The 23,689-nt window shown below is 37.0% G+C and overlaps 1 protein-coding gene across 1 annotated transcript in view; it reads right to left on the bottom strand.

Moving 5' to 3' along the window:
• The window catches only part of ANKRD42 (ankyrin repeat domain 42), a gene marked incomplete at its 5' end in the record, with an annotated part of 56,380 nt that overhangs the window by 11,092 nt on the left and 21,599 nt on the right, over positions 1-23,689 (bottom strand). The window contains 4 exons of the mRNA XM_032359712.1: positions 6,093-6,268; positions 9,618-9,723; positions 14,379-14,504; positions 19,079-19,279. Of these exons, the coding sequence (XP_032215603.1) occupies positions 6,093-6,268; positions 9,618-9,723; positions 14,379-14,504; positions 19,079-19,279 (609 nt within the window). The remainder of the gene's footprint in view (positions 1-6,092; positions 6,269-9,617; positions 9,724-14,378; positions 14,505-19,078; positions 19,280-23,689) is intronic.

Genomic DNA, 23,689 nt, shown 5'->3' on the forward strand with positions numbered 1-23,689 from the left:
AAGAGTGGATGAACTCGGTGACACCTTTAACAAACAGAGAAAATATAAAGAAGAACCAATCAGAGTTGAAGAATATAATAAACAAGATTAAAAAAAAAAAACACTAGAGAGGATCAACGTTAGAGAACACAGATCAATAATCCGGGAGACAGGATAAAGGAGAGCACCCAAGGTGAAGAGCAAAAAGGAAAAAGGACTTTAAAAAATAAGTGTCTGCCTTTGGCTCAGGTCATGATCCCAGGGTCCTCGGATCAAGCCCCGCATCCGGCTCCCTGCTCAGCTGGAAGCCTGCTTCTCCATCTCCTACTCCCCCCCGCTTATGTTCTCTTGCTGTCTCTTCCATCAAATAAATAAATAAAATATTTTTTAAAAATAAATCCTCTTAAAAACAAGCTGTTATTATTTTTCACAGCACTAGAACAAATAACCCTAAAACTTGTATGTTAAGTATGTAAGATCCTGAGTAGAATCTTTGTTCTTAAGAAAGAACAAAGCTAGAGGCATCAGAATTCCAGATTTCAAGATATACCACTAAGGTGTAGAAATCAAATCTTGCACAAAAATAGACAATAGAACAAAATAGAAAGCCCAGAAATAAACCATGTCCTTATGGTCATTAATTAATCTACAGGAAAGGAGTAAGAATATACAATAAGGAAAAAGACATTCTCTTCAACAAATGGTTCTGGGAAAACTGGACAGCTACATACAAAAGAATGAAACTGGACCACTTTCTTACCATACACAAAAATAAATTCAAAATACATTAAGTACCCAAATAAAACCATAAAACTCTTAGAAAGAAACATAGCACAGTAATTTCTTTGACATTGGCCTTAACAACATATTTATGGACAGGTCTCCTAAGGCAAGGGAAACAAAAGCAAAAATAAACTATTGTAACTACATCAAAATAAAAACCTCTGCACAGTGAAGTAAACCATCAACAAAACAAAACAACCTAGTGAACAGAAAATACCTGCAATGATAGCATCTGATAAGGAGTTAGTATCTAAAACAAAAAGAACTTACAAAATTCTGATTAAAAATCAAATTTCTGATTAAAAATGGGCAGAGAATCTGAATAGACATTCTTGAAAGAAGACAAATAGTTGGATGACAGATAAAGGAAAAGATGCTCAACATCAATAATCATCAAGGAAATGCAAATCAAAACCACAATGAGATATTACCTCATATGAGTCAAAATGGCTAGTATATAAGAGACAAGAATAACAAGTGCTGACAAGGATGTGGGGAAAAGGGAATTCTTGTGCACGGTTGGTGCAAAGATAAACTGGTACAGCTACTGTAGGGAACAGTACAGAGGTTTCCCAAAACATTAAAAATAGAAATATAGTAACTAAAAGTAGAATCCAGTAAATCCACTACCAGGTATTTACTCAAAAAAAAAAAAAAAAGAAAAGAAAAAGAAAGTAAAGAAAACACTATCTAAAAGATATCTGCACCCCTATGTTTACTGCAGCCTTATTTACAATAGCCAAGATATGGAAGCAACCAGAGTGTCCACTGATGAATGACCAGAGAAGGTATACAGATACAATGGGATATTACTCAACCATAAAAAGGAATAAGGTCTTGCTATTTGTGACAATGTGGATGGACCTAGAGGGTATTATGCTAAATCAAATAAGTCAGAGAAAGGCAAATGCCATGTGATTTCTCTTATTTTTGACTTCTAAAAACCAAAACAAATGGACACACAAACAAAAACAATTTCTTAAATACAGAGAACAAACTGATGGTTCCCAGGTGGGTGGATGGGTGAAATAAATAAGAGGGATTAAGAGGCACAAATATCCAGCTATAAAATAAATACGTCACAGAGATGAAAAGTACAGCATAGAGAACATAAACAATAATGTTGTAAGAATATTTGATGGAGGCAGGTGGTGACTATTTTCGTCATGGTAAGTAAGCACTGAGTAAGGCATAGAATTGTTGAGTCAATATGTTGTACCCCTGAAACTAATAAAACTCTGTCACTTATACTTCGGTTACAAAAAGTAAAAACAGAAGCTACCATGAAATAACATTTAACACTCACTAGAAGAGCTTCAATCAATTAGACAAACAGTAACAAATATTGGCAAGGATGTGGAAAAACTGAAACCCCCATGCATCATTGGTGGGAATGTGAAGTGATGCAACCACTTTGGAAAACAGTTTGGAAGTTCCTCAGAATGTTAAACCTATAGTTACCAAATGACTCAGCAGTTCCAACTAAGACCAAGGTATATACCCAAGAGAAATGAAAATACATGTTTACACAAAAAGATGTATATGAATGTTCACATTATTCATAATAGTCAAAATGTGAAAACAACTCAAATGTCTATCAACTGATGAACTGATGATAAAATTGGTATATCCATACAAGAATACTATTTGGCAATAAAAAGGAATGCTCCACATTACAAGGTATATAAACTTTGAAAACATTGTTTTAAGTGAAAGCCTGTTACAAAACACCACATATGATACCATTCCATTCATAGGAAATGCTCAGAATTGGTAAATCTATACAAAAAGAAAATGCCTAGTGATGGGATTTGGGAGGAAGTTAAAAGAAAGTAGGGGTAATGGGGAATGGTTACTAATGAACGTGGGGGTTTCTTCTAGATGTGATGGAAATGTTTAAAAATGTATTACACTGATGGTTACACAAATCTGTGACTATACTAAGAAACTAAGAAACATTAAACTGTGTTAACTTTTATGGGTTAATTTAATGATCTGTGAATCATATCTTAATATCATATCTTAATAAAGCTACTCAAGGATGCCCGGGTGGCTCAGTCAGTTAAGCACCCAACTCTTGATTTTGGTTCAGGCCACAATCTCAGGGTTGGGAGATCAAGCCCTACATCAGGCCCTGCACTGGGCTGGGAGCCTCCTTAAGATTCTCTCTCTCCCTCTCCTTCTGCCCCAACATGCCATTCTAAAATTGAGTAAACAAAGCTCTTTAAAATAAAGCTATATGGAAATACTGAAGGGATCATTAACTTTGAGCCTCACTATAGGGTGAGCTCAGTGGGCTGTTTGTTAGGAGCCCCTGACATCAACATCTTCAGGTGTTCCCTTGGTTGCATTAGCTAGGGAAGAGGCTTTCACCAAACCCTGGAGACTAGTGATCTGCCTGACAACGTTCTGGGAGCTCTCACAAATTTCATTTCTTTGTTCATCTGTTGTGCTTTTTTTTTTTTTTTTTTTATTCCATATACAAATAAAATCATACGGTATTTGTCTTTCTCTGTCTGGCTTATTTCACTTGGCGTAATACCCTCCAAGTATATGATGTTGTCCCAAACAAACTGCAAACAAACAACAAAGAAACAGACTCCTAAATATGGAGAACTTCAGGTTTGGACTCTTGACCTCAGGGTCATGAGTGTAGAGAGTACTTAAATAAATAAACATCAGACTCTTTATCAAATATGAATATTATACTAAATGAGATTTTCTTGAAACAGAAAACAAAGATATTATCTATTTCACAGGCTTACTGTGAATGATGTATGTAGAAGGAGTCTATGAGTGTAAAACACTAGGGAAATGTAAATAATGACCATTAGGATTTTGGAAAATATAAGTTCTGACACAAGAGTTCTATGCCTTACCACCAGTAGAAATGTTAAAGGAATTAAAATTTGCTCCAATTACTAGACATCAAATGAGATCCAGTATGTTCAATAATGTAACATAAAATAAGCCACAGTCCTGCTCATTCTTGAATATTCATTTGCATCAAGGGGACAATAACATGTCCCCTTAGAAGACAGAAACACACCCACTTGTACTCACTAATTTGGAGTACTTCAATGTTTAACCCTTTGTTATGAACCCAATGTTTATATCTCCTCTAAGTTCATATCCTGAAATCCTAATTTTTAATGGATTAGTATTTGGAGATGGGGTCTTTGGAAGGTAATTAGTTAGATGAGGTCATGAAGGTAGAGCCCTGGTCCAATGGGATTAGTATCCCTATAAGAAGACACAGCAAAGTTTGCTTAGTCTCTCCCATGCAAGGACACAGAAAGAAGGTGGCTATCTCCAAGCCAGAAAGAGAGACCTCACCAGACACAGACTCTGCCAGACTCTGACCTGGGACCTCCAGTCTCCAAAACTGTAGAAAATAAATGTCTACAGTTTAAGCCACTCAATCAATGGTAAATTGTTATGGCAATCCAAGCACAACAGGACATCATTTAATGATATACGACTATCCTTCACTGCTAATTATGAAAATTATAACTTTGGTATATATGTCTCCATAATGCAATTCATATGAAAGAAAAAATAAAAAATATTTTTTACTTAGTTATAAATTTTTATTTCATAATGAAACTACAAGACTATTTTAGGAAATCCCACCAACAAATATGTTACTAATTGTGGGAATCAAAGAGTGTACATCAAGACTTTAAGAGCTTGAAAAAGTAGAAAAAGAACCAGGTCAGTTTAAGAACTTAGCAAATACGGAAGCACTGGCTGGCTCAGTCCGTAAAGTATGTGCCTCTTGATCTTGGGGGTTGTGGGTTTGAGCCTCACATTGGCTGTAGAGATTACTTTAAAAAAATAAAATCTTAAAGAAAAAAAGAATTATGTAAATATGGAAAAATTATCTTTTTGTTCACCAATGTAAACCTAACACCTAGAACAGTGCCTAATGTGTAACAGTGCCTATGTTGAGTAACTGGAGAGAGAAAAAGAATCAAAACAGCACGATTTCAGTCACTTATTTTAATACTATATTGAGCAGGTTCAGAATGTTTTCTGAATTTCAGAAAGCAGGACTTTTTCTGATGCACTGCACTAGTCCCTTAGTCTAGACCTGTGCGCACAGTATATATTGGAATATAAGCTGGGTAAATGGAGTGCTTCTTTGTTTTTTTGTGGGGTTTTTTTTTTGCCTATCTAAATTCTGGACATCCTTTAGGGTACCTGGGTAGCTCAGTCTGTTAAGTGTCTGCCTTGGGTCATAATCTCAGGGCCCGAGAATTGAGCCTTTCACTGGGCTCCCTATTCAGTGGGGAGTCTGCTTCCTCTCCCTCTGCCCATCCCCTCTGCTCATACTCTATCACATTCATGTGCTCTCTAATAAATTAAACAATTAATTAATTAATTCTGGCCACCCTCCAAGGATAAATCCAAATTCCACTTGTGAAAAGCCTCCCCTGCTACTCTACTCTGTTGTGAACAGTGTTTTTAAACTACCACCTAGTAGCCCAGGCCAAGAATCTAAGAGTCAACCTGGATTATTCTCATTCTGTAACACCTCAGATCCAAATCTATGAGCAAATCCTATCAGTCCTATCAGTTCTATCTTTTTTTAAGGGTTTTTGTTTTTGTTTTTTGTATTTTGTTTTTTGAGAAACAGAGACACTTGTATAAGTGCATGGGCCTGGGGCAGGGAGGGCAGAGGGCGAGGGAGAGACAGAATCACAAGCACACTCACTGCTAAGCACAAAGCCAAGGTGGGGCTTGATCCCACAACCCCAAGATTATATGTACATCACTGTCTGGCACACAGTAGACAATCAATAGATATTTGCTATTATTATCTGTAAAAATCATTTGCCAACTTACCATGGAAATACTTGAGATGTTTATTTCCCTGTTTCTTGTGATCTACTTAAGTAATTTTTCCTCCTATATAACTTTTTCCTCCTTGAGGGACAGAGATCATGTCTTACATTCTGTGTTCAAAAACCCCTAGTACAAGTATTTGTACTAGTCTGTTTCCCCCGAAAAATATCAATGTATTTTACTTTGCAGATGCTAAGTGTCTTTTTTTTTTTTTTAAGATTTTATTTATTTATTTGACAGACAGAGGTCACAAGTAGGCAGAGAGGCAGGCAGAGAGAGAAGGGGAAGCAGGCTCCCCGCTGAGCAGAGAGCTCGATGTGGGACTCAATCCCAGGACCCTGAGATCATGACCTGAGCCGAAGGCAGAGGCTTTAACCCACTGAGCCACCCAGGCACCCGTGTCTTTAGAATAATTTCCAGATTTGTGGTAAAAACTGGCTATTGTATTTCTTAATAAATCACAACAGAGTTACCACACTTACTTCTGGCATCTGTCTTATCCGACTCACTGAGACATAAATCATCCTTGGCATCAGTGCTTCCCTCAACACCATGTCTTAAAAAAAACTTTATATCATGTTCATCAATTTCATTCTCATCATCTATGTCATATTTCTGTAGTCCCTCTAGCAGCTTTACAGCTGCTAAATGGGCAAACCTGTAGAAAAGAATCAGTAATTAACAAGATTCACAATCCTCTTCAAACTGAAACTGCACTCTCCACTTAATTTAGCGAATTACACTCTGTACATTATGCTACCAATGCCCCAAGTAAAGGAGCAAAACTGCACCTAAAAGTCAGTGACAATTAAACATACATCCAGCTCAAAGAGTTACTGGACACTGAGGACAAACAGTCATGTTAAAGGCTGTTCCATAATTTTTATTGGTAAAAATCCAACTGGGAGAGGAGACCCAATATCAAAAGAATATGTGGGGTGCCCCCAGACAGAGCTGCTCAACTGAATAGAAAGCCCAGAACCACCCTACTTGTTACCTATATTTACTACCTTTTTTGATGGCCAAATTGAGATTTCAGAAATAGTTCTGGTTCCAGTTTTAGGGCTAAATATAGCTCTAGGCCCCTTAATTTTCATCCTTCCTCAACCCCAAAACGTGGCATGGCCTTGAAATTTAATGAAAAAATCGTGACTTTTCCATCTACCTTTTCTATTTTCTTTGATCTTTCCCATATCTCAATGAAGCTTCCAGTAATACAGCCTTGCTTTTGGAGCTGATGTTGTGATTGCATATAATCTGCATGGTTTTCTCAGAGTCTTGCTAACTGAAATGCTTAATGTTTTCTCTTATGACATGGAGAACTACTCAAACACAAAATCTCAAATCCCACTTTTTTCACATACCTATACAACCACATGCACACAAATATCCTTACCTTTCACCAGGTACTATACATAATTAAAGATATGGTAACAAACATCTTAAGAAGTTGTAAGGTTAATAGACTTCATTATCTTTACTACTAAGTTAAAATTAACAGCTATTATTTACTGAGTACCTACTTTATGCCAGATTCATAGTGTTTCTATAACACTATACACACATCTAGCATTTTGGTGCATGAATTACAAAAACTCTAAAAGATATATAGGGGAATCTCATTGTCTAAACTTTAATTTGCATTTTCCTAACAAAAATGATTTTGAGCATTTTTTTCATATACATATTTGCCATCTGTATATTTTCCATTGGTGAATGAACAATATCAATTGTTGGCAAGATAAGAAACAAAAGAAACTCTCATTCACTGCTGATGAGAATGCAGACTGGCATGGTTACTTTCAAAGGCACGATGGCAATTTCTTATAAAGCAAACATACTCTTATCATATGACCCAGCAATCCTACTCCTAATTATTTACCCAAGTGAAGTGAAAACTGATGTTCACACAAAAAAATATTGTACATGAGGGACGCCTGGGTGGCTCAGTTGGTTAAGCAGCTGCCTTCGGCTCAGGTCATGATCCTAGCGTCCTGGGATCAAGTCCCACATCGGGCTCCTTGCTCAGCAGGGAGCCTGCTTCTCCCTCTGCCTCTGCCTGCCATTTCTCTCTCTGATAAATAAATAAAATCTTAAAAAAATATATTGTACATGAATGTTTAGAGCAGCTTTATGCATAATTACCAAAAATGGATAAAGCAGGGACACCTGGGTGGCTCAGTGGGTTAAGCCGCTGCCTTCGGCTCAGGTCATGATCCCAGGGTCCTGGAATCGAGTCCCGCATCGGGCTCCTTGCTCAGCAGGGAGCCTGCCTCTCTCTCCACCTCTGCCTGCCTCTCTGCCTACTTGTGTGCTTTCTCTCTCTCTCTCTCTTTCTGACAAATAAATAAATAAAATCTTTTTTTAAAAAATGGATAGAGCAGCTTTATGCATAATTTCCAAAAAATGGATATAATCAAGATGTCCTTTGACAGGTTACCACATTATCAAACTATGGAATACTATGGAATTCTATAGCCAAGGGAGTACTGCTCAGCTATAAGAAAGAAATGAGCTACAAATACACATGAAAGAACCTCATATATAATTAACCTGAGCGAAAGAAGGCAGATATATAAGCATATGTACTATATGATTCCATTTATATAAAATTCTAGGAAATACAAACTAATCTATAGTGACAGACAGCAGATCAGCATTTGCTTGGGGAAGGGAAAGTGGGGAGCAGTGGGAAGGAGACAGATTACAAAGGGGGCACAAGGAGACTTTCCCTATCTTGATGGCAGTAATGGTTTCATGGGTAAGTACCTATGTCAGAATTCATCAGTTTGTACTGTACAAAGATGTGTACTTTATCATATACCAATTAAACCTTAATAAAGCTGTTTTCCAAAGTAAAACTAAAGTGGGCCTAAGTAGATAATGATCCTAGGTATGTGGTACCACAAAATCATGCTCCAAAGCCTCAAAGAAATCCCTCAAAATTGTAAGGACAATGAACTCTTAAAAATTGCACAGCAATCAATGCATGATTAACATTGAATGATTAGCATCCTGTTGGGCCTCATTTGCAAATTTTAGCCCACATTCCTACTTTACATTCAAGCAGTTCTGGACCACAAGCAATTCCTCAAACACATAAAGTACTATCTTACAACACTTCCTCCTTTAAGGCATCAGCATAAATGTTGCTTCCTCCAAAAATAAAAAATTTCCCTGACCTCTATATAAATTCTGTTCCCCTTCTGTTCCTTCCTAACTTCCCCAAAACTTTCAAACAGGAAGACCTGGGCACTTTTTCTCCTATGTTCTTACTGTATCTTATACATAACATGTAATGTGTTACAATGATTATAATTAATAATAATTATGTTTATGTACTGAATCTCTTTATAAGATTTTAGACTTGAGAACAAGGACTGTGTTTTTTCATCTTTGTAATCCTAACATTAACCATAGCAATAGGGACATGCTAAGTACATAGGAAGTTGAATGAAAAATAACCGAATGAATAAATGGATGGACTAAATTTTCCTTGAGGACCTGCATAGGAGATGAGCAGGAGATGCTTAATAGCAGGTGCTATATTTAATTCAAATGTAAATATTAAAATTTGTTTCAAAACCTAAGTGGCTCCTTTTGATTATGCCTCTTAATCACACAGTATTTCTAAAGAAATAGGGGCATTTGGGTGACACCATTCTTCATTCTGTACCACAGTTCTAAGCACCGTCAAATGTTTAGCATTCCTGGACCCGACCTCACTATATATCAGTGATAGTCTCCAGTCATGTGACACTTCTCCATGCATTTCCAAATCCTGCCCCCCACGAGGAAAGGGGACAATACTACTTTCCAGCTGAAAATCATTACTTTAGTGAGAAGAGCTGATTTATCATCAAATGTCAATTCAGCTGGAAAATTGTTACTCTGTCAGCATTTGATGGAGTCCTATAATTCCATTAAATCCTAAGAGCTTTCTGAGTGTAAAAGAGTATACCCAAAACCTTAAAAACAAAAGAAAGAAGTGAAGCAGACAGGGATACCTTTTAGCCACATCACTGGGTTTCTCCCCTGCTTTGTTGGTAATATTACTGTCTGCTCCCATTTTAATTATCCACTGCAAACACTCTATGTGGCCTTGCCCAGCAGCTGTTTAAAAAAAAAAAAAAGACAAAAACAAAAATACACACAAAAAGTTATTGTTATTAGTAACAGTTGTCTGATATCTCGGACAGTACCATTAGAGAATATTTTCATAAATACTGATCCTTGTAATAACCAACAAAAGTTGGGCAGATGTTATTCTCTGTTCATTTATGTATTCATTAGGCAAACACTTAATCAAAAATCTACTGGGCTTACCTCCAATACAGAGGACTTTGTATCCCAATATAAAATTTATATAAAAATTTGAAGAAGATATAAAAGTTGAAGCTCAAAGATGTTATTTATTTAACATCACGCAGCACGCAAGTAATGGATTTGAAACTATAATCTAGGTTTTCCCAGTCTTTATCCAGAGTTCACCTGCTGCTATCTATAGCTCCTGACGAATCTTACATCTGACCAAAATATGAGCACAGTCCAGCCACAGGGCTGACTACATGGACTTTGAAAATCTTGGTCATCTTATGTAACAGGTTCTTCTTCTGACTCTCATGAATCAACATTTACAGGCCCCTCACTAATCACCTGAACTGTTTACCACCTTTTTCTACATTTTGTCCTTAATACAAGCACTCAGGATTAATTTTCACCTCCACAACTCTGTCTATGTGTCCTCCTGCCTAGTGCCCAGCCCTCAGCTATGTGTTCATCTAACTTCTACTCATCCTTCTAGATCCATCTGAAGATTCAGGGAAGCTGGGTGGAAAGATACTTAATAGACTTAAAAGATCTGACTTTAGGTCTACTAAACAGTGAGACTGAAGGGCAGGACAGAACTTAGCAAGTGGTTGGCACATACAGACCCTCAATAAAGGTCTATGAAGTTGAGGCATGAATAAGTGAATGAGGATACTAAGAAAAATGTCAGCTTTGCTCTTACCAGATGTGTAACCTCAGTCAAGAAAACTGATTCCTCTGGACCCCAATTTCCTCATGTTTTACAGAGATGATTTCATACTTAGAAAGAGGGTTCATAAAATTAAAATAAGGATTAAATGTGATGACAGTTTTACACCCCATTAAGAAGCATATAAACATAAGGTATTATTTCTGAATTCCCACGAACATGTCTCTCATAATTTAACCCTTACCAACTTCTTCTATTCCTCAGTTTCTACTCCTGAATTCCTACTGCATGTATTTTAAGAAACAAATACTTTTTGGCATCAATTACTCCTGACTTGTACAAATCTCTAGATGTTCATGGTTGGAAGTATGTACTCCTTAGCAATAAGGTCTGGACCTCACACTGTCTACGTGGTGCAGACATACGGTGGGTGCTGACTATAAGTGCCTCTGTAAAATGAATCAAAGACTAGGAGCTTTTGATATACCTCTCGTGCCTCAAAAAGGGAATTCACCTTCAATACTGGCAACAGAGAAAAGAGGACACAAAGTCAGATACTGTGACAAAGTAAGAACTCTTCTGTCCTCCTCTAGTTCATTCACAGCCAACTCCCTAACTCAGAATTGGCCCCTGAAAATTCTGGGCTTTCTTGCTCTCTCCTACAGAAAATCCAAAACCACTCAAAACACGGGCGCCTGGGTGGCTCAGTGGGTTAAAGCCTCTGCCTTCGGCTCAGATCATGATCCCAGGGTCCTGGGATCAAGCCCTACATCGGGCTCTCTGCTCAGCAGACAGCCTGCTTCCTCCTCTCTCTCTCTCTGCCTGCTTCTCTGCCTGCTTGTGATCTCTTTCAAATAAATAAATAAAATTTAAAAAAAAAACACTCAAAACAGTACAAGATTTCCCAGACCTCTAGAAATAACCTCACTTTAGACAAAAAAAAAAAAAGCAATATATTCCATCTTTAAAAGTTACAAAAGGTATTTATGAATCACAGATAATTGTTTTGTCAAAGATAGAATGAGCTTAACCCCACATTTAAATTTTATTACACAGGTAATGCTTACAAAGAGGGGGATGGAAAGCTAAGTAACTTCTCTAAAATGAAATAAAATAAAAGGATTTTTACCCAAGATCCTTATTGTACATTGGTTAGGATATGTGATTAATTTGACCAATGTTTTATAAGAGAACAGATAAAATTATTCTGTGGCTAGAAATTTTTAAGAAATCATTTGAAATACTTATGGCTTAGCAAATGAAAAAAAGGAGCAGTCACAGTGGATTTAACAATTATTAAATGACCAAGAAAAACGCCTCAATAATAAACACTGCAACTGGGCGCCTGAGTGGCTCAGTGGGTTAAGCCTCTGCCTTCAGCTCAGGTCATGATCTCAGGGTCCTGGGATTGAGCCCCATATCAGGCTCTTTGCTCAGCAGGGAGTCTGCTTCCCCCTGTCTCTGCTTGCCTCTCTGCCTACTTGTGATCTCTATCAAAAAAAAAAAAAAAAAGAATCTTTAAACATCGTAACTTATTTATTGAATCAAAATCAAAATTAAAGAAAAAGAAGCAGAGAGATTAATAAATGTAAAAAATGTGGATTAAGTTATAAAGAGACAACTTTAATTTACCCAATTTGGATATAATCTAAACACACAGATGTTCATCAGGAAAGCCAAGTGTACACAAAAGGCCCCTTCCCCTACTTGTAGCCACTTATCATCCCCCATCACACTCCTTGTTCCACTCCTGGGCCTGGGAGTCCTCAATGGACAGACTGACAAGACAAGGGGTGAAAGGCAAACACTTTGGGTTCCTCAATTTCACCCTCCCATCTTCTCACAAGGGCTGCATCACAAACACCCTACTGTTATGCATTAAGCCCTTGAGAATCTACTTCCAGGTCCCTCATTTCAATCTTAGTTCCAGTGGTGAAGAAACGACTGAGAAAGGCTGAAAAACAGCCATCAATAAAACTTAATTCTTCCTGTGAAGATGAAATATAAACGTTATGATCACACCTATCTTTTGCTACAGTGTCTGAATGATACCCTACATATACATTAGTAATAAAAAGTGGTTATATTTAGGGGTGCCTGGGTGGCTCAGTGGGGTAAATCCTCTGCCTTCAGTTCAGGTCATGATCCCAGGATCCTGGGATCCAGCCCCACATAGGCTCTCTGCTCAGCAGGGAGCCTGCTCTCCCCACCCCCGCCCCGCCTGCCTCTCTGCCTACTTGTGATCTCTGTCAAATAAATAAATAAAATCTTTTTTTTTTAAGTGGTATTATCTAGGATAATAAATGAAGGCTTTGCTCCATTTAAAAATATATATACATATACATAGTGCACACTTTAAATTTCCTCCCCATTCACAAATCCCATGGTGAAGAGCTAAACCCCTAGGGAGCCAAGCTAAGATGGAGAAGTGAGATTTTCCAAGTCTGGAATAAAGTGTTTGCCAAAATAGGAACCTCTCTGTGTGTAGAAGAAACCCCCTTTGCATTCCCCTTCTTACTCCACCTAACCTCTCTTATAAAACTATTGGTACACATGATGTTTAAATTCTATATCGGAGATTCATTATGAAGTAAACCAAATTTAACAATTAAACTAAGAAGCTAACCAACAAGAACATAACCTATGATTGGGACTATCAGAAGTTATTTACAAAATAAAATATAATTCAAACACATGACTGCCTTAGCTACCCTACTGTCTTTTTACTCTACCCCTGCCCTCTTTTTTTTTAAGAGTTAAGTAATCTCTATGCCCACCATAGGGCTAGAACTCATGACCCCAACTTCAAGAGTTACATGCTCTACTGACTGAGCTAGCCGGTGCCCCCTTTAAAATTTTTATAAGAATTACTGGCCATTGGTCACCTGGGTGGCTCAGTGGGTTAAGCCTCTGCCTTCGACTCAGGTCATGGTCTCAGGACCCTGGGATAGAGCCAGGATCAAGCTCTCTGCTCAGCAAGGAGCCTGTGTCCCCCTCTCTGCCTGCCTCTCTGCCTACTTGTGATCTCTCTGTCACGTAAATAAATAAAATCTTAAAAAAAAAAAAAAAAAGAAATACCGGCCATTACATTACGAAATAGCTTACAATATCACAAATGAAGCAGAATGGAAATTTCAGATGCATTAAGTTAAAGATTTGGTATTTGATTTTATAAATTAAAGGAAGACTGGCAAAAGTAAATCCTAGAGTACCCATACTCTCAACAAGGTGTTGACAATTTGACAAAGTCTGATTAAAAAACCAAAAAGCTAATTAATATTTTAGAATTCCACACAGAAGGAAGTAGGGAATACAAATGAAAGTGGCGGACATATGGAAATTGTGTTTAAATCTAATGTTCATTGATATTTCTATAAAAGTAAACACATTTTTACAGAGTACAAGAAGAAAATTCTGCTATACCTTTTTTCAAGTTCTGTTATACCTTTATCATGCTTTAGCAAGAATTAATAGATCATTTTAGTCCTAAGAAAATATTAGTCCTAAGAAACTTCTCCAGCTGTGAATTTCATATCTTAACACGTCAATGTCTTAAGAGAATTTTCACTGGAATTACCCTAAATGTGATAGTTAATTTCTGGCATCATAAGAGGAGTATCACAAATGAACTGAAAATAAGTACTCTGTGTATCATATAAGGGAGACGGATATCCTCTAGGGTATTAGGGTAAGTTCTACATTTTCACATGTTTCTAAGGGATAATTATTTTAAAAGGTAAAAAACAGTAATTGTGTCAGAACTGAAAATGAAGCAGGACTCATAACTCACCTTTATGCATAGGAGTTGATCCATTATTATCACGTTCATTAATATTAATTACTCCATCTTCAATTAATTTCTTAAGCATTTCCAAATCACCTTTAAAGGCAGCCACATGACCTGGAAATGCTAAAGCTATGAATAAAAATTCAACATTTCAGTAAATGTATCAGGTCATTCTTTCCCCTGCCTTAAGCAGTCACAAAATTCAAATTTCAATATTAACTCAATTAAGAATGTTACACTAGAATTAGTTCAGTTGATACAATGACAAGTAATAAAAAGAGAATCATAAAATAAGATTATTATTAACTGTGTAGCCCTTTCTCCCCACAGGACTTCAAACATGCCAAGAGTAGTACTGTACCAGAACTATTCTTAGCCATATTCCATCGTCAGACCAACACAAAACATAAGAAGATGGTCATTTTCAACCCTTTGTATAAAAACTGGAAGCACATGAAGTATACATATATATACAAACACATATACATACACATATGGCTGTATAAGTGTACCTGACCTAGTACCTAACTGTAAGTACTTGATAAAATGTTTTTAATGTAGCAACTACATATACTGAGCCCTTACTGAATGCCAGACATGGTAGTAAGCACTGGTAAGTAATGCCTCATTATAACCATTTTAACAACTTAGTTGATTTTTAAATGAGATATAGTTATTCTCATTTTTAAATACAGAAATGAAAGAGAACAGCCAGAGTATTTTGAATGATTTATTTATTTATTTATTTATTTTAGAGAGAGAAAGTGAGAATACAGTAGGGAGAGGCTGAGGGAGAGGGAAAGAGTCCCAAGCAGACTTTGTGCTGAGCACAAAACCCAACACAGGGCTCGATCTCACGACCCCAAAATCATGATCTGAGCTGAAGCCAAGAGTTGGACACTTAACCAACTGCACCATTTAGGTGCCCCTACAAAGAGTATTTTTAAAAGAACAAGGTTGGAGACTTACACTACCCGATTCTAAGTCTTACCATAAAGCTATCATAATAGCTTTGATATGATTGATAGCTTACCATAAAGCTATCATAATCAAGACAGTTGTGGTATTGGCAAATAAACAGATCTATAAGACAGAATGCAGAGGCCAGAAACACACCCATACATATATAGCCAACTGACTTTTTACAAAGCTGACAAAATATTTTAATGGGGAAAGGAAAGCCTTTCCAAAAAAAAATGGTGCTAGGACAAGTAGCTGTATGTGCGTGGGGGGTAAACAAAATTTTAAATGAACACTTAATTTCACTCAAAATTCCACATAAAATTTAACCTGACGTAGATCGAAGATCTGAATTAAAAAGCTAAAACTGACAAATTTTTAGAAAACTATTGAAGAGGGGCGCCTGGGTGGCTCAGTGGGTTAAAGCCTCTGTCTTTGGCTCAGGTCATGATCCCAGAGTCCTGGGATTGAGCCCTACGTTGGGCTCTCTGTTCAGCAGGGAGCCTGCTTCCCCTTCTCTCTCTGCCTGCCTCTCTGCCTGTGATCTCTGTCTATCAAATGAATAAATAAAATCTTTAAAAAAAAAAAAAAAGGAAGAAAACTATTGAAGGATATCTTGCTAACTTTGAGGTGAACAAATATTTCACAGATAGGACACACAACAAAAGACATGAAGACTGATAAATTGTACTTTACCAAAATTTAAAACTTTCATTCTTTGAAAGACACTCCATGGGGTGCCTGGGTGGCTCAGTCAGTTAAGCATCCAACTCTTGATTTTGGCTCAGGTTATGATCTTTGGGTCATGAGATCAAGCCATGTGTCAGGCTCCATATTGAGCACAGAGCCTAAGATTCTCTCTCCCTTCTCTCCCTGCCCCTCCCCTGTTAATCACATGCCCTCTCTCTCTCTAAAATAAAAATTTAAAATATATGTACATATTGCCATGAAACCAGGCAAGCTTCAGAAAGGGAGAAAATATAGGCCATAACATATACCTGACAAAAACTCTAAAGAACTGTCAAAAGTCAGTAATTAGTAGACAAAAAACCCAATTTACAAATGGGCAAAAGAATTAAACAGATATTGATAAAAGATATATGAATGCGGGGTGCCTGGGTGGCTCAGTGGGTTAAGGCCTCTGCCTTTGATTTGGGTCATGGTCCCGGGTTCCTGGGATGGAGCCCCACATCGGGCTCTCTGCTCGGCAGGGAGCCTGCTTCCCCACACCCCGCCTGCCTCTCTGCCTACTTGTGCTCTCTGTCAAATAAATAAATAAAATCTTAAAAAAAAAAAAAAAAAAAGATATACGAATGCCCATTTGAAAAGATGCTCAATATTATTAGATTTCAGGAAGATGTATACTAAAACCATGGTAGGGTAACACTACACATCCATTAGAACAGCTAATAAAACAGACTGACCATATCAAGTGCTAGCAATTCCATGGAGCAAATGGAATTCTCATACATGTCTGGTGGGGATATAAGCAATACAACTACTTTACAAAATAGTTGATAACAACTTTTTTGTTGTTGTTGTTAAGTAGGCTTCACACCCAGCATGGAACCTACCGTGGGGCCTGAACTCATGACCCTAAGATCAAGACCTGATTTGGGGTCAAGAGTCAGACACTTAGATGACTGAGCCACTCAGGTGCCCCTGTTACACAACCTCTTAAAGTTAAACAAAAACCCACCATACATCCCCCTCTTCCATATTTACCAAGAGAACTACAAACATATATCTATGTAAAGGTTCAGAACAGCTTTATTAATAATAGTCCAAAATTGGAAATAATCCAAATGTTCATCAGCAGGTGACTGTTAAAAAGAAATATACAATACAACCATATAATGGAGTATTATTCGACAATTAAAAGGAATGAACTATTATTAATATACATAACAGGGGTGAATCTCAAAATAGTTCCATTAGAAAATTCAAACTGATCTATAGGGACAGAAAGCAAGTCGGTGGTTTTGTGGGGCCAGGGTGAAAGTAAGGGTGAACTGCAAGAGGTCCATCCAGAGGTGATAGAAATGTTTTATATCTAGATTGTGATGGTTTCATGAGTGTAAACTAGGGTGCCTGGGTAACTCAGTCAGTTAAGCCTCTGCCTTCAGCTCAGATTGTGATCCCAGGGTCCTGGGATGGAGTCCTGCTGTCAGGCTCCCAGCTCCACAGGAAACCTGCTTCTTCCTCTGCCTCTGCCTTTCTCTCTCTTTTTCTCTCTTTGTCTCTCTCTCTCTCATGTATAAGTAAATAAAATCTTAAAAAAAAAAAGGGAGAAAAGTATAGGCAAGAAATTTATAGAGGAGAAAACTACAATAGCCATTAACTTACAGAAGGATATTCAATCTCATTCATAATAAAAAGAAAATGAAAATCAAAGTACAAATTAAGGCTTTTCACGCCCAATTGGCAAAAATTGTAAAGTCTGACAATACTGAATATCATTCCTCTAAATTCCCACCAAACATTACTGATGAGAGTGTAAACTTCTGTAATTACTCCGATGAAGAATCTAGCAATCCCTGTTTATACTGAAGATGGGCATATCCCACCAAGCAAACCCTAAAGCAGAATGCACACCTATTTGCCCAAGCCAAGCTCCTAACTCTCAGTCTTCAGAGAAGATAGGCAGTCCCTCAAGAAGGCACAACCAACAATCCCAGTGTGCCACGCAAATACTGTCTGTGGGGGCTATGTGTTAAAAAGGTAATGACCTACTTCTCTAAAGAATCTCTTGTATATGTACTTAAGGAGACACATACAAGAATATCCATGACCACACTGACTGTAATAGTGAAAAACAATCTAAATAACAAACTGGAAAATGGATAAATGATGGTTTTCACAAAATGCAATACTACATAACAAAAAGGATAAACTGGAATACTTCCATTGGCCTAATATCAAAAACATAGTATTTTCTGGAAAAAAGCAAGGAATAGGAGAATGCATACTGTTTAAATGCCATTTTCATAAGATTTTAAAAGAAGTTTCAAGGACTGTTAGTTGTCTACTAAAATGCTCTGCCTTCAATAGTACGAGAGCTTCAGCTGAGGTGAGTCTTCTCAGCTAGGTACTGAATCCCCCAGGCTTCCCCACAGCTAGTATGCCCATGTGACTCAACTTTCACCAATGGAATGCTAACAAAAGTAATGAGTACAAATCAGACCTTGAAAATCTCTGGTCTGAATCTTATAGTCTTGCTCCCTTCCCCACCTCCTGCTAAATCTGCTACAAGCAGAGAAAGCTAGTTGGGAAGAAAGCACGCACAGCACATGGGCCAATCATATGAATCCTTCGACTGCTGAATTTTAGGATTTCTTAGTTAGAACATGTTAGTCTATTTCTCCAAAAACACACAATAGTGCATATTTTTGTGAGTACATATTCACTAAATAGAAAACCTATAGAATGGAATTAAAAATCCAAAACAATAGTTACCTCTGAGAAGAAAAAGAAATGAATGATATCAAAGAGACAGAACCAAGAAGCTTTTAAATGTACAGCATTTTATTCTTAAATCAGTGGCATAAAAAATGTATTCATTACATTGCATTAATCTTTATATATTTCTGCCTAAAATATTTCATAATAAAGAAGAGAAACTGAATGAATGTGTGGACAATTATAAGTAACATATTTAAACATAACATTTGCCTTATAACTTTTTTTTTTTTTTTACTTACTCTACTTATTAAATGCTAAAACATTTCAGGTTTATTACTTACTTTCCTGATCTTTTGGATCACTTCCTTCATACTCAGCTCCTTGGATAAACTGCAAAATGTTCTGCTTAAAGAACCTCTGGGCCAGATCCAATACATTTTCTCCATTATCATTGAAGGCTTTTAAAGCTTGGGTTTTACTGTTCATTCTGCTGAGTAGGAATTTAAAGCAGTGAAGGTGACCTTCCATGGCTGCTAAGTGAACTACAGCAGGAAGAGAAAAAATAAATTTTAATGGACTATAAAATAACTCAAAGAAAGAAATAACAACATTGGCTCTCATCCTCACAGGGAGATGACTGCCCCTTCCCTGTGTAATAGGGAGCCAACAAGTCCTTACTCAGCCTTCTACTCTTGCCAAAGCAGCAGACTAAATGATTAAATAGATACACATACTATGAATGTACAGACACCAGAGAAGAGATACCAAAGAGCAGGCACCAAAATATTTCCTTGAAAAGTGCAATCCCCAACAACCTCACTGTGGTTTTGATTTGCATTTCCCTGATGCCAAGTGATGTGGAGGTTTTATTCATGTGTCTGTTGGCCATTTGGATGTCTTCTTTGCAGAAATGTCTGTTCATGTCTTCTGTCCTTTTCTTGATTGGATTGTTTGTTCTTTGGATGTTGAGTTTGATAAGTTTGATAAGTTCCCACAGATCTTGGATACTAGCCATTTCTCTGATATGTCTTTTGCAAATACCTTCTCCCATTCTGTCGGCCATCTTTTGGTTTTGTCAACTGTTTCCTTAGCTGTGCAAAAGCTTTTTATCTTGATGAAGTCCCAGTCATTCATTTTTGCTTTTGTTTCCTTTGCCTTTGCAAACGTGTCTAGCAAAAAATTGCAGCTGAGGTCACAGAATTTGCTGCCTATGCCCTCCACTAGAATGATGATTCCTATCTCAGATTTAGGTCTTTCAACCATTTTGAGTCGATAGTGTATGTTGCAAGGAAATGGCCCAGCTTCATTCTTCTGTTTGTGGCTAAATGGGTTTTATTCCTGACTGCAAGGGTGGTTCAACATCTGTAAATCCTAGGATTCTAGAACTTTGGGGCTAGGAGGGCAGAGGCAGAGATGGAGAGAAGAGTACAGTCTGATTCCATTGGTGTTCCAGTCAAAGAATAGTGGAAACAACTTTAACATTTCTTTTACATGTTACTTCATTCAAGTGCTGCAAAAATCCTATGATGATGAAACTGCAGCTTGGGAGGGCTTAAGGACTTAATTGAAAAGGACACAGGTGGTAAGTAACGCTTTGGAGAAGACACTGGAAGCACTATACTAAATCTCCGTGTAGAGAGTGGTGTGGTTAGGCTGGGCAACGGCAGGCAGGAAGGGGTAGAGAAAATGTTCTTAAATATAGTCAGACCATGTCAGTGCTGTGCTCAAAATCCTTCAACGGCTCCTGTTACCTCTCTGACTTTGTTATCTATAACTCACCCTCTCACTTCTGTTCTAACCATACTGGCTCGCTGTTACTACTTGTTCTCAAATACACTCCTGCCTCAGGAGCTTTCACCGGCTATTACCTCTTTCTGAAATAACCCTTCCCCATTATGGTCACAAGATCTACTCCCTCAGCTGCTTCAGGTCTTTATCCAACTATTGCCTCTTCCATGAAGGCTTCCCTGACCACCCTATTTTAAACTTCATCCTCTTTCATATTCTACTCCCTTCTCTGATTTTATCCACACACATAACTCTATAATATAATTTATATTCTTTTGTTATTATCTACGTCCTGACCACCACCACATGAAGGCAGGGACTTTGGTCTGTTTTATTTGGTGGGACATCCCTAGAAGAGGGATTGACACGTAGTAGATTCTCAGCAAATAAATGCTGAATGAATAACTTAAGAGATTTTAACACAAGCAATCTAGTACTGAAGCCAAATTCTTTTTTTTTCTTTTTAAAGATTTTTTTAATTTATTAGACAGACAGAGATCACAAGTAGGCAGAGAGGTAGGCAGAGAGAGAGAGGAAGAGAAGCAGGCTTCCTGCTGAGCAGAGACTGAAGCCAAATTCTTAACCTTTATATTATACTATTTAAAAATATACTACATATGGTCATAAAAAACTATACTTGTTTGAAGAAATAAATGTCAATTTTTTAAAAAATGAGCAAGCAGAAAGACTTTTAAAAATGACCAGGCATATTTAATAAAAAATCAAATAAAAACAAAATTGCCCCCTACTCTGTATTACAGAAAAGTCAGTTCCAGGTGGGCTAGAAATTTAAACGTGAACGTAAAATAAAATTTCTAGAAGAAGGGCACCTGGGTAGCTCAGTAGTTTAAGCCTCTGCCTTCAGCTCAGGTCATGATCTCAGGGTCCTGGGATCAAGCCCTGCATTGGGCTCTCTGTTTAGCAGGAAGCCTGCTTCCCCCCTTCTCTATGTCTGCCTGACTACTTGTAATCTCTGTCAAATAAACAAATAAAATCTTTTAAAAAAAATTTCTAGAATATAAAAGAACACCTTCATGATCAAAGAGTGGGGAAAAACTTTTTTTTAATAGGATTCAAAAGGACTAGCTATAAAGGAAGAGCTTATTAAACTTACTAAATTGCAGTTAAAATTTCTATCATCAAAAAAATCTGAAAAAAATGAAAAGGCAAGCCATAGGATGGAAAAGATATTTGAAAGAAGATATTTGCAACGCATATAAGTAACAGAGGCCTTGTACCTAGACTACATAAAGAAGCCCTACAATTTTTAAAAAGAGAGAAAAACTCAATAAAAAAATAGTACTCAACAAAAAATTTGAACTGGTACTCTAAAAAGAAAATAACCAGGGGCATCTGGCTGACTGTCAGGAAAGCATGCAACTCTTGATCTCAGTGTTTGAGGCCAAGCACCACACTGGGTATAGAGATTACTTAAAAGTAAACATATTTTTAAAATAAGAAAAAGGAGGCACCTGGGTGGCTCAGTGGGTTGAGCCTCTGCCTTTGGCTCAGGTCATGATCTCAGGGAACTGGGATCAAACCTTTCATTGGGCTCACTGCTTCCCCCTCTCTCTCTGCCTGCCTCTCTGCCTGCTTGTGACCTGTCAAGTAGATAAATAAAATCTTTAAAAAATAAAATAAAATCTCCCTTATATGAGGAATTTGAGAGGCAGACTGGGGGGAGGGGTCTGGGGGGTAGGGAAGGAAAAAAATGGAACAAGATGAGATCGGAAGGGAGACAAACCATAAGAGACTCTTAATCTCACAAAACAAACTGAAGGTTGCTGGAGGGGAAGGGAGGTATGGAGAGGGTGGTTGGGTTATGGACATTGTGGAGGGTATGTGAAATGGTGAGTGCTGTGAAGTGTGTAAGGCTGACGATTCACAGACCTGTACCCCTGGGGCAAATAATATATTACATGTTAATTAAAAATAAAATAATAAAAAGAACAGTAATTTTTTTTTAAAAGAAAGGAAATGACAAGATGGCCATTAAATATGTAAAATAATGTTCTATAATACTGATCAATAATTATTTTAAATATAAATTATTAAATACTCTAATCAAAGGACACAGGGGAAGTGAATGGATAAAAAACAAGACCCATCTATATGCTGCCTATAAGAAACTCATTTCAGACCTAAAGACACATAAAGACTGAAAGGAAGGGATGGAAAAAGTTGTTTCACTCACAAATGAAAGTGGGGGGAAAGAAGCTACAGTTGAAATATTTATATCAGACAAAACAGACTTTAAAACAAAGGCCTTTTGATAAATAAGGACATTACGACATGATAAACAATCATGCAATAAGAGAATTTGACGACTATTAATATCTATGCACCCAACATCTACATACATAAAGCAAATACAAACAGACATAAAGGGAGAAACTGATAGTAATAAAATAATAGTAAGGGACTTTAAAACCTCATTTAAATCAATGGCTAGATCATCCAAGATGAAAATCAATAAAGAAATAGTGGCTCTGAACAACAGATTAGACCAGATGGACTTAAAAGATACATACAGAATATTCCAACCCAAAGCACCTGAATACTCATTGACTTCAAGTGCACATGGAACATTCTCCAGGACAGATCACATTTGGCCACAAATCTCAACAAATTTAAGAGGACTGAAATGATATCAAGCATCTATTCCAACTATAATAGTATAAAACTAGAAATCAAGCACAAGAAAAAAACAGAAAACACAAACATGCAGAGGCTAAACAATATGCTACTAAACAACCAATGGGTCAACAAAGAAATCAAAGAGGAAATTATAATACACATGAAGACAAAAGAAAATGGAAATGTAATGGTCCAAAATCTTTGGGATGCAGCAAAAGCAGTTCTAAGAGGCTTACCTCAAGAAACAAGAAAATTTAAAAAAAAAAAAAAAAAAAAAAAAAAGGAAGAAGAAACAAGAAAAATTGTTAACAATCTCACCTTACACCTAAAGGAACTAAAAAAAAAAACAAAAACAAAAAACAAAAAAACAAAGTCCAAGTTTGCAGAAGGAAGGAAATAATAAAGATCAAAGAAGAAATGAATGAGAGACTAAAAAATAACAATTATAATAACAAAAAAGACTAATGAAACCAAGAGCTGGCTCTTTGAACAATAAGACAAAACAAAACTGATAAACCTTTAGCCAC

The sequence above is a fragment of the Mustela erminea genome, chromosome 9, assembly GCF_009829155.1.
Source record: "Mustela erminea isolate mMusErm1 chromosome 9, mMusErm1.Pri, whole genome shotgun sequence".
Classification (NCBI taxonomy): domain Eukaryota; kingdom Metazoa; phylum Chordata; class Mammalia; order Carnivora; family Mustelidae; genus Mustela; species Mustela erminea.